The sequence below is a fragment of the Mus pahari genome, chromosome 3, assembly GCF_900095145.1.
Source record: "Mus pahari chromosome 3, PAHARI_EIJ_v1.1, whole genome shotgun sequence".
Lineage (NCBI taxonomy): Eukaryota > Metazoa > Chordata > Mammalia > Rodentia > Muridae > Mus > Mus pahari.
Genome location: NC_034592.1, coordinates 101,937,205 through 101,948,334, shown reverse-complemented (window position 1 = coordinate 101,948,334; position 11,130 = coordinate 101,937,205). Strand labels below are relative to the sequence as shown.

At 50.2% G+C, this 11,130-nt stretch overlaps 1 protein-coding gene across 1 annotated transcript in view; it reads left to right on the top strand.

The window, feature by feature from the left end:
* Bmf (Bcl2 modifying factor) overlaps nucleotides 1-8,799 on the top strand; it is a 20,418-nt gene extending 11,619 nt beyond the window's left edge. The window contains exon 5 of the mRNA XM_021193079.2: nucleotides 5,011-8,799. Coding sequence (XP_021048738.1) covers nucleotides 5,011-5,112 — 102 coding nt within the window. The 3' untranslated portion in view covers nucleotides 5,113-8,799. The remainder of the gene's footprint in view (nucleotides 1-5,010) is intronic.
* The last annotated feature ends 2,331 nt before the right edge of the window (nucleotides 8,800-11,130 follow it).

The following is an 11,130-nucleotide window of genomic DNA, read 5'->3' as shown; positions in this document are numbered from 1 at the left end:
GGGGGGTGGGGGGGTGGGGGGGTGGCATGCTTTGTGCTTAATGCACTGGCCCTGAGGGACCAAACTGAGTTTGATTTGTGTAGCCTAGCTGTGTCAGATACCGCAGGTAGCTAGATCCGGCTCCTTTTCTCTCCTTCCCCTTCCCTCTCTTCTTTCTCTTTTTACTACTCTTTGTGCCCCGCCCAGTCAGGAGGCTGAGTCTATCATGTAAAGGACATCTCTTCATCTGGGCAGACTTTAGGCATTCCTGGCCTTAGACACCTTGCAGGTCTGACTCTCCTGTAGTATGTCTTCCAGCTTCCCTACTGTACGGGAGGAGTGGCCGAACATTCAGTTGCAGTGTCTTCTTCACAGTGGGCATTTAAACACTTGCCCTTCCCCCCCCCCCCCCCCCGTCATAGCAGGAAGAGAGTTTGACCCCTGGTTGGGCCCATGATCTCTTTCTTAAACATTTGGGTCTTATTTGTTTTGCTTCAGGTGGTAGGGGGCATATGTGTGTCATGGAGTTCAGAGAACAACCTTCTCCACTTTATGGATTCTAGGGTTTTTTTTTGAGACAGGATCTCAAGCTCTGACTGGCTTGGAACTTGCTATGTAAACCAGGCTGACAAAGATCTACCTACCTCTGCCTCCTCAGTGCTGGAATTAAAAGCATGTTGCTGTCATGCCCTGGGGGTTCTAGGAATCGAACTCAGGTCATAGTGCTTGGTGGCAGGCATCTATATCTTCTGAGTCATATAGTCCAACCCCTTGAACATTTTCTATTCTTTCCCTTTGCTCTCGGGTCTAAAGCTTTGCGCGGAGGTGGGGGTGGGGGCTTTGGGGTCAGTGTTCCATCCCCTATTCCCAGTGTCTAATCTTTGGGTCACTCTATTGCCGTTTCTAGGAGCTTCCAGTCCTGCCAGGGAGAGCTGGGCCCTGTTCCAGGGGCTTGCCCTCGGTGAACACAGATTGTATGCTGGGTGTCTGGCCAGGTGCCCAAGATCCAGAGGCTGACAGAGTCTTTCCTGGTTCCCCCTTCCTTCTGGCTCCTTTGGAGGGACGAGCGTTGTCTGCCGTTCTGCTTTCTTTCTATCCTTCATCCTGTTTGGTAGAGGCAGGTTTCCTTCCTTGGCAGTGGCTCTCCTTTCGGGTCCTTTCTCATCAGTCTCTTTTGTTTGACTTGTAGAAATATTTGGTTTATTATTGTTCCTCATAATCTTGACTCTTGGTGTGTAGGAGCTTGCTTTGGGGTCTATTTTGGGGTGTTCAGGATAGACCTAAGCACAGTATTCCAGGCTTGGTTTATGTTCCGGGAGAGTGCTCAGGGTCTTGGGGCTAGGCTCCCAGTCCTCCCTAACCAGAGTCCAGGCCTGCCCAAGCACTGCTGGGACAGTCGACAGGACTCAGCCCTTGGGGTTGGAAAGCACCTCCATGGTTTCCAAAGCCTGTCTGGCCTGCCTGCCGCTCAGGCATCTGGGCAGGATCAACCTTTGGCTCGGCCACAGGGCAAGATACTGGTTTAATGGAAAGAGGTTAAAAGGCTCCGAAGAAGGTGCCAGCTTATGAAGTGTTTTCTTCTAGACTGTATGATCATTATTGGCTTTTATATTCTCCTCTGTATTTTCTTACATTTTATAGTATTTCTACAATGAATGTGTGTTGCTTTTATTCTTTAAATATTTAGTATATTTTTCCTTCTGACCTTCCTTCCTTTCTTCCTTTCTTTTGTTTTTGCCACACTGGAGATGGAGCTCAGGGCCTCTAAGTATGCTAGGCAAATGCTCTTCCATTGAGCTACAGTCCAGTCCCCTTCTGATTTAAATGAAATATATTTATTTTCCTTATTTTTAATTTTATGCATGTGTTTGTGTCTGTGTTTGACATGTGTTTGTGTCTGGGTTTTGTGCACGTGAGTTCAGGTGTCGTTGGAGACCAGAGTGTCAGATCTGGAATTACTGATGGTTGTGAGCCACTGCTGTGGGTGCTGGGAACCAAACTTGGGTCTTCTTCAAGACCAGTACATACTCCTAATCACTGAGATATCTAGCCTGTCCACCTCTTCTGATTTTTAAACTGTTCCGCATGGAGCTTGTTCAGTATGTACACTCCTAGGCCCCTTCTCTGGACATTCTGACACCCTGTCGGCATGGGTGTCGGCATGGGCCTGAACACTGTCTTTGTGACATAGTTGGATTTAGAAGTCATATACCTATTATAACACCAGTGTTTTCCTTACAAACAGTGAGAGATCCAGCCTAGAGCCAGGCTCTCTGGATTCCTGATCTGAAGCTCTAACTACCCCCTTTAGTGCCTTCTTTCTAGCTTGTGAGCCATGAAACCTCACCACAGGGGCATGGTGCTGTGTGGTATCAGAGGCTGGCCTGTGTACCCCACTATGTACCCCACCATGTGCTTCACGCTTGCCCCACTCCCTTATAAGCCTTCAGCCATTCGATCTGACCACTCACCAGCTCAAAGATGCTTATCGGATGCTAAACTCTGCAGAAGGATGAGGTGAGCGTGTTGCCTTGTTTTACTTCCAGAAGACTTCGGGGGCCCAGGAAGCTGCTTCTGTAGCAAATGACCTCCATTGGTAGAATTTGAGAGAACCAAGATCTATGGAGATGGGATTGGTGCAGGCATTAAGTTATAGAGAGATGGTCTCCTTTCTTGGCCATTAAGTATTTTGAGTGATGTTGCAAAAAGGATGGAGGATCTTCTTGGGCACAAACAGTGATGACTGGCAGCACTTGGTGTCCGGTGATCATAGGTAGGGGCATTGCTCTGCGTTTCTAGCCAGCCCTGTCTACTTACTAGCCATCTGATGGCTAGATTAGATCTTTAGTTATCTCATCTGAGATGGTCGTGATAATATGGATCGATTTCATTGGGTTTGGGAGGTGGTAGGCTTTATCATAAATAGAAGAATGCTTTTTATCTTGTACTGTACCGCAAACCTCAGAATTCTGGGGATCTTGTTGAAAATGCACATTCCAGTTCAATGAGTCAGCATTTTCTAAAGATTTAGTTATTTATTATTGTATGTAAGTACACTGTAGCTGTCTTCAGATGCACCACAAGAGGGTGTCAGATCTCATCACGGGTGGTTGTGAGCCACCGTGTGGTTGCTGGGAATTGAACTCAGGACCTTCGGAAGAGCAGTCAGTGCTCTTATCCACTGAGCCACCTCTCCAGCCCAGGTCAGCATTTTCTAGTGAGCGCCTGTTATCCTGGGGACCACACCTTAAGAAGCAGGAGTGGAGAGAACTCAGTATAGAACCACCACAGCCTGTCTCTGTCCTCGTTGGGAAACACTCTGTTTTTTTCAAGCAGGCACCTGAGGGGGATTCACAAGGCCAGCAGACTGGCCTCTCCGGGACCCGTCTTTTCCCGGGGTCTCCTGTTCCACTCATGACCCTTGCACCTGTTGTAGACAGCAGGTGGGGAGGGACGGCGGAGGAGGAGGGAGCTCTCCCAGCTGTCGCCACCCAAGTCTAGCTTTGCAGCTGAAGCTCAGGCTGCTCTACTGGAACCAGATTTTGTTAAGCCGGGTGTGTTTCCTCTTTTTGCTCATCTTTGTTTACAAAACACGAGGAAGCCATCAGTCTCCTCAACGCCTTCTGCCAGGCTTCTCAGTGGCACACCCCACTTCCCTTAACCCGCTTGGCAGGCACCAGTCCCCACTCACTCGCCTATCCACCACACACTTCCCTCCACCATGGCTGTGGAGGTGGGGTATTCTGTGTCAACCTCAGTTAGACACTATATTTCTTTTTGTGGCTGAGGACCCACAGCCAGCTTGGTTCCCTGGGGAAACCCGGAACTGGATGGAACTTCAAAGCTTCAGGAGTTCAGGAAACCTGGGAGTATGACCTGCTTTTCTTTCTCTTCTCCCATGTGAGGAGGCGGTGCGTGGCAGAAGCTGATTCAACAGGGGTTGTGGTTAAGGACTGCCTAAGAGATGGCCCCCACGCTCCCTGGACACCTCACGCAAACTCACTTGCTCTCTGGGCACTGAAGGAATCCGAATCCAGCCTCTGCCGGTCTCCTCTCTGCACACTAGGTTTTTATTCCCCTGTCCACTAAGGACCCCATGGAGAGGCCCCAGCCCGTCCTCCTTCCCTGACAGACAAGGAGAGAACAAAGACTCCCTCTTTCAGGGCTCCCTTGTCCCCTTCAGGCCTTTGCTGGCCTCTGGGAAATGATACCTGTATAGACAGGACACCAGCCAGAAACCTTTGTGCTTCTGACCTCTGAACTTTGCCCCCTAGCTTCCCAGCCTAACAGTAGGACCTGGGATAACCTCCAGTGCTGGTGTGCATTCTTTGTTTTTGTTTTGTTTTCAAGTGTGTTCTTGCTTAACGTTTAATTGGCTCCAGTCAGTAGGAAAGCACTCCAAGAGGGATTATTTATGGCTTACTGTCAAAAGCAGCTATAAAAAGGGCAGCCTGGAGCTGGGGATGCTGAAGTGGGGAGAGGGCTGGCTGCCTCACACAAGTGTGTGTGTGTGTGTGTGTGTGTGTGTGTGTTTGTACTGGATGAAATCAGATTTTTGCTGCCTCAGCAGTGTGGTTTAAATTGAAGATTAACCCTTTGACCTTCACAGTGTCAAATCACTTGCAGATGGAGGCTCCCCCTCCCCTTCCCTCTCTTGTTCTCTGTGTTCCTTTGGAATGGGGGAGAGGGAGGGACTTCTTGTCTTTCTCGCTCAAGCAAGATTGTTGTTCATGCAGCTAAAGTTGGGGGGGGGGTGTCAGGAGCCAATCTGATTAAAAGCAGTACTTGGCTAAACTCTGGAAAAATCCTGTAAGCAAGGGAGAAAGTCTGATCGTCCTGTGCACAGTCCACACAGCCCAGCGTGGTGTTTTTAATGCCCAAACTGCAGTTGTCTTGGGAGTTTTGTCTCTTGTCTCCCAGTTTGCTGGATGGCACAATGGTGCCAGTCTGAGATCTGGCAGTGGGAGCCTGTTTGGGACCCAGTAAGGAGCCTGTGACCTGACACCTAACGGTCATCTCCTTTCCTTACAGCACCAGCAGAACCGAGACCGCGCGTGGTGGCAGGTCTTCCTCTTTCTTCAAAACCTGGCCCTGAACAGACAAGAAAACAGGGAAGGGGTGGGTCCCTGGTGAGGCTGGGCCGCCCTGGTCGGATGGATCACCAGGAATGCAGTCTGGAACAGGCACTCTGGGAGGACAGATTCTGTCTTGTCAAGTTTTGTTATCCTGAATTTTCTTTCCATGTGTACATATTACATGCCCCAGTGGGATCTTCTTTCCCCGTTCAGAACCTCCACTGGGGATGGGGGGCCTTTGTCAAACACTGTTGAAGGAGAGGCAGCTGCGTCTGCTGGTAGAGTTCCTAAGGCTCTGAAGATGACCCGTTGGTAATGTCCTCCAGGAAGTGGACTGAGACCTGCTACCGGAGCTGGTTAAGTCAGGTTAGGCTCCCAGTGCCATCAAACGTGTCAGCCTTCCTTCGTGCCTGATGGATCATGGCTTTAGCCCACCAGGACCCTGTCTGGAAGCTTCCTGGCTAAGAACAACTGTGCCTTGGCTCGCCAGCTTCACGTCTGGGTTCCCACTTGGCCCAGCCAGCGCCCACCGCCTGGGCTCAGGGATTCTTACTCAGACGCTGTCAACCTCTGGAAGACCTCAGGGAGGGTGGGACTTCTCCAAGAACCCCTCAAAGGTGCCACAAAATGAATCAAACTTGAGCGGCTTCAAGTCTGACTTGGTCCTACATGGAAGCCCCTTGATTGGTCCCCAAGGGTGCAAACTACTGACACCTTTGCTGGAGCCAAGTAGCCAGTCACTGTGTCGTTGTACCCAGCGGCCTGTGCCTTTGTCAGCTCTGTTTTCAGAAGACCCTGCCAATGACTGGACTGGATCGGACTGCATCCACCTCAGCAGAAGCACTTGGAAATGGGGTGGGCTTGCTGGGGGCGTGGGAACCCAGCAGCCATCCCACTGATAAGTTGATCCCAGGGGAATCCTAGACCTCTTGGTTTCCTTGGAAACGTGTACCTCCTCCCCCTTACCCCCATTCCTTTTCTGTACCTAGTGGGATACAGGAAGAAGCGAGGACAGAGGCTTTGTCAGCTGAAAGGTGACTTTGGAAGTAACAGACAATGTTTCGACGATGGAACCTGCAGAGCTGACACATGTTGAATCTTCCGTTAGCTTTCAGCTAACCCAGAAGGGAGAGTTCTAGAACCCGGCAGGACCTCAGCTGCCTTCTCTCCCCGAGACAGTGCTCAGGGAGGGAACGAAAAGCAGCTGATCTTAGAAATTAAGTCCCAAGTGTTATGTATGTAAGGAAAAGACATTGGTGCTATAACAAAGATGAGCCAAGGCTCAAAGAAAGATGGCTTCCCTGAGCAAAGAAGAGCACAGGGTTATTCAAGGATTTTGGAGGAGAAACTCAGAGTAGACTCAAAGTGAACAAGCCCAGTGACTCCCCATTCTGCAGAGGGGTGGGGGTGGGGGGCAGATTTCAGTACCGTAAAAGGGCACCGGATCTCCTGGGTGCACAGTTTGGCAGGTTTCTCCCTGCACAAGGCTACCTACAGAGGGGGCTCATAGAGGCTGAGGTCCAGCCTGGGCCCTGCTCTCTAGGCTGCACGTCCTGATGTGGGTGGGGTCTGCCCAGGGTAAGGGATGTCTTTTTCTAATTTGCACAAAGGTACTGTGTGCACTCTCAGCGGTCCTGAGGGGGACCTTACGGCATGTGTAAGCCTTTGTGTTTTTCTACTCAGATGACCTGGAGATATTACCTCTTCTTGGCCACGATCATTTTCTCAGGGTCTATACCATAGTTCATCTGCTAAGAAAGTGGGTTCCTGTTTGCAAGGAGAGGGGACCCAAGTAATGAATATGAAGACTGGTTCTGAGGCACACTAATGGTGAAGCCCAGCCTTCCTACATCCCACCCACCCCCCGGCCCCCACTGCAGTTTAGATGTGTGGGGGACATATGTGGTCTTCTCCTTTCCTGGATCAAGGCTATGACAGGCAGGCTTCTGGTATGTGCTTGGTACATGTGCTAGGATACATGTGCTTGGTGGTACATGCATGCCCCTCCCCATACAGAACCTTGTATACTTCAATTATCTTTAACATGACTTAGTAGACTTTCCATCTGTGCTAAGGCACGACTGTCAGCTTCAGCAGCCTTGCCAGGTGCAGGTTGGGTACCCTGTGGCCTGAGAACTGAGCCCAGAGTTTGACCTGAACATTGAGCCTGGGACCAGGCAGAAGCAGGTCAGAATGTACTGTCTCCATTTTGGGCCAAGCCAGGACCAAGCTTACTAACTCAGGCAAGCCAGGGTGAAACTTAAACCCTCTTTTATCTTTCTCCAACCTGAATCCAGGCTGGAGTTGAAAGCTCAATGATAAAGGGCTTGCCTGTCGGTCAAGAGACCCTTGGATGGATCCCAGGACTGTAAAATATAAATAAATAAAAATATGCCCCCTCTCTCCAACCTCTCAGAGGCAGCTGGCAGCCCAGCTCAAGGAGGCGAGAGGTTCCCCCTGGCTGCTTGCTTTAATTGGCCGGTGATCTCTGCCTGGTGAATTGGTTTTATAGTCTCCGAGTCCAGCCCCAGGACAGCCCCTCCCCTTTGCCTCTCCAGAACTCCAGGAGCCTGGCTGTCTCTAGTGAAGAGTGGAGATTCAGATTCAGAGGGAGGGAGGGTCTGACCTATGTGGTGACCTGTAACCAGCTGAAGGCAACAGGCTTTTGTGGTGCGCTGAGGATGGGGGGTGGGAGAGGGGCTGGAAAACTCAGTGTAGAAATGCCCTAGAGGAACAGAAGCCCCGTATTCAGGGGCCAAACTGTTCTCCTAATTCACAGTCCCCAGGAGGCATTTCTAAAAGCCAGTGAACAGATCTGAAGGAGAACATCCCCCAGTCCCGTCACTGACTCCCCCGGGGAGGCTGGGGTGGTACGCAGGAGGGTGGGGGGAGGGTGGGCACTCTGCCTGGCCCTGTCTCTCTCAAAGTTTGGCTGTGCTGTTCAGTTGTCCCCAGTGGCCTTGTCTTGCTCAATCAGAGGTGGAAAAAGATCACCTCCCGGTGACCTCCTTCAGGCCCCAGGGGATGGGCTGTGTCCAGAGCTATGTGGCAGAGCTTGTTTCCAGAGCCCAGAGAGGCCCAGCTGGCCTGCCTTGCTGCCCCAGTGGCGAAACCCAAGCCCAACACTGAGCATGGCAGGGAGTGGGTGTTGGGGACAGTCTAGCCAAGGCCCCTGTCTGCCCCAAGCTTTCCAGGAACTAAGTGAGATCACTGTGACAGTCGCGGTCAGCGAGGAGAATATTCCGACGAGAGCTTCCCATTCTGGGACTTGATAGGGAGGGGGTACCGGTGCGTGGAGTAACAAGGCATCGACCTTCACGGCTCGCAGGATTTGGGGGGATCAGCAAGGTGGCTGCTGTGAAGATAAGGCCTTTTGGAGACAGGCTAACCTGGCCTGATACCCTGGTTGGACCTAGAAGGATACGGGGTGGAGCCACAGTCATTTCGAGTTCCCTGGGGTCCCTATGGGCTGCAGACCTAGGGGACAGAGCCTCAAGGAAGACAAGGAACAAAGCTGGGCTCTTCCATATACGCCAGCTTTGACCAAGGTGCTATGAGGTTTGTGACCCCAGGCTTGCACTGCCCCTCTCTCTACAGTTGTCTGATGTCCGCCCCATCTCTGGGTTCACAGAAACTGACACGGGGAGACCCAGTGAGATGTAGCATTTCCTTCATCCCCAGTTTGGTTGGCCTGGGGTCGGGGCATCCTGCCTTAAGGAAAGGAATGGGGACCGTTTTTTTGTTTTGTTTTTCAAGACAGGGTTCTCTGTGTAGCCCTGGCTATCCTGGAACTCACTTTGTAGACCAGGCTGGCCTCGAACTCAGAAATCCGCCTGCCTCTGCCTCCCAAGTGCTGGGATTAAAGGCATGCGCCACCACGCCCGGCTAAGGGACCATTATTTTTTAACCTGTATATAATATTTGACTTTTTTTTTTTTGGTTCTTTATATGTATACATGTGTAAATATCCTCTCATCCATCAAGTGGTACAGTTTTTAATAAAACCATTTAAAGCAAATCAAGTTCTTTATTTTTTTCTAAGGTGTGTTAAAAGTACAAGAGGTGAGTTCGAGGCCAGCCTGGTCTACAAAGTGAGTTCCAGGACAGCCAGGGCTATACAGAGAAACCCTGTCTCGAAAAAACAAAACAAAACAAAACCAAGTACACAAGGGAGCGTCAAACAGCCTTAATGTGTTTCTCCCACAATATCCAGAGTCACCAACAGAGGTGTTGCACTCTTGTCATGGTCTTTCACTTCTTGGGGTTGAGAAAAGCAGCCTGGCGAAGCCAGTGTCTCGGGACAGAGGGGCTTGGGAGGGGTCAGCATGGATTCGGGTTCAGGCTCTGGCCTCCACCTGCTGGATGACCTTGACAGCGACAGAACCTCAGCCTTCCCTTACTCTGCCTGCCTCAAAGCACTGAAGGGAATATGTCACAGGGCCCGTCACCTCTGGCACCCAGCAGTGGCAACCTCTGTGGTGGTGATGAGCCTCCTGCCTTTCTATGCACAACTCATCCCTCCCCCTGGCAAGCTGAAGCCTGGGTCCCTTTTACCAGGGTACCATGGTAGCATAGGCCTATGCTCCCAGCTGCTTGGGAGACTGAGGCAGGAGGATCACAAATTTAAGTCTAGCCTGGGCTATAGAGAGAGTTCAAGACTGTGTTGTAAAAGGAGAGGGCTGGAGACTGTTACTTGGTGGTAGAGCACATTCCAAGCAGGCCTGAAGCCTCAGGTTCAATCCCCAGTTCATAAAGATAGGGGCGGAGGGAAAGGGGATGGCTCAGTGCATACAAATGGGTACTGAACTGTAGCGGGAACTATTAAAAAAAACGGGCACCACCCGAGCTACACCTAGCTACTTTCTTCCAGAGGAGAAAGAAAGAAGAAGATGGAAGAAGAGGGAGAAGATCCAGATTCCGCATGTGACTATTCCTTAAATAGCCATAGGTAGCTATGAATGTCTTATAAGGGATGGATAATTTCAGTACAATTTGTTTTATCTTGGTGGGCAATTTATATCAATATCAATTGGCTCTGAGTTCATTGTGTAGGTGTTTTGTGGAGTGAGAATTTACTGATATAAATCTGGCTTATAAATTCCAAGCCTCTAGAGTTTGGGTTTTACTGGGATACTGGGATTTGGGACTGATGACCTCAGAGGGTGGATGGCTGGGAATGTGAGCAGAATCCACAGCAAAAGAACCCAGATCGGTCACCAAATGGGGCTCACCTAGGGGTGGAAAGACCCCGGGAAGAGAGTAGCTGGGTATAGCTCGGGTGGTGCCGATTTTTTTTTTTTTTTTTTTTTTTAAATACAGCTCTGGCTGCCCAGAAAAACATAGAAACACATTCTATAGCTCAGTCTTGCCTGAAACTCAGTTTCTGCCTACCTCTGCCTCCTGAGTGCTGGGACTAAAGGTGTGCACCCCCAGCCACCACAAGCCACCAGGCTCTAAGTATGGATCTTAGGGACCCATTCCAAAGTCTAGGAGCAGAGGAACTTTCTGGGAGGCAGCAGCAGAAGATCCCAGGGGCTTGCCTGGACAGCCACTCGTAAATGAATTGATAAACTTCAGTTTCAATGACAGACCCTGTCTTGAAAAATAAGATGAAAAATTAGGAGCTGGAGAGATGTATCAGTTGATAAGAGTGCGGGCTGCTCTTCCAGAGTATCTGATTGGTTCCCACTGCCCACATTGGGCAACTGACAAGTGCCTATGATCCAGCTTCAGAGGGATCCAATGTCTGTAGTCTCCGTCACTCACGTGCCACATGCTGCCACATAAACACATGATTAATAAAACTAAATCCTTAAAAAAACATATATAATATATAGAGTACTAGCATACACCCCATCTTTGACATATGCCTCCCCTCATACATGCACACATGTACCCACCACCCATGAGGAATTGTCTGAAAAAATAAAAGGCAACCAGGACGTGGTGGCTCACACCTTTAATCCCCATGTGTGGGAGGCAGAAGCTAGCTAGCCTCGTTTACTTAGAGAGTTCTAGGCCAGCCAAAGCTACCCAGTAAGACTCTGTTTGTAAATTACTTATATAATTAATGAAC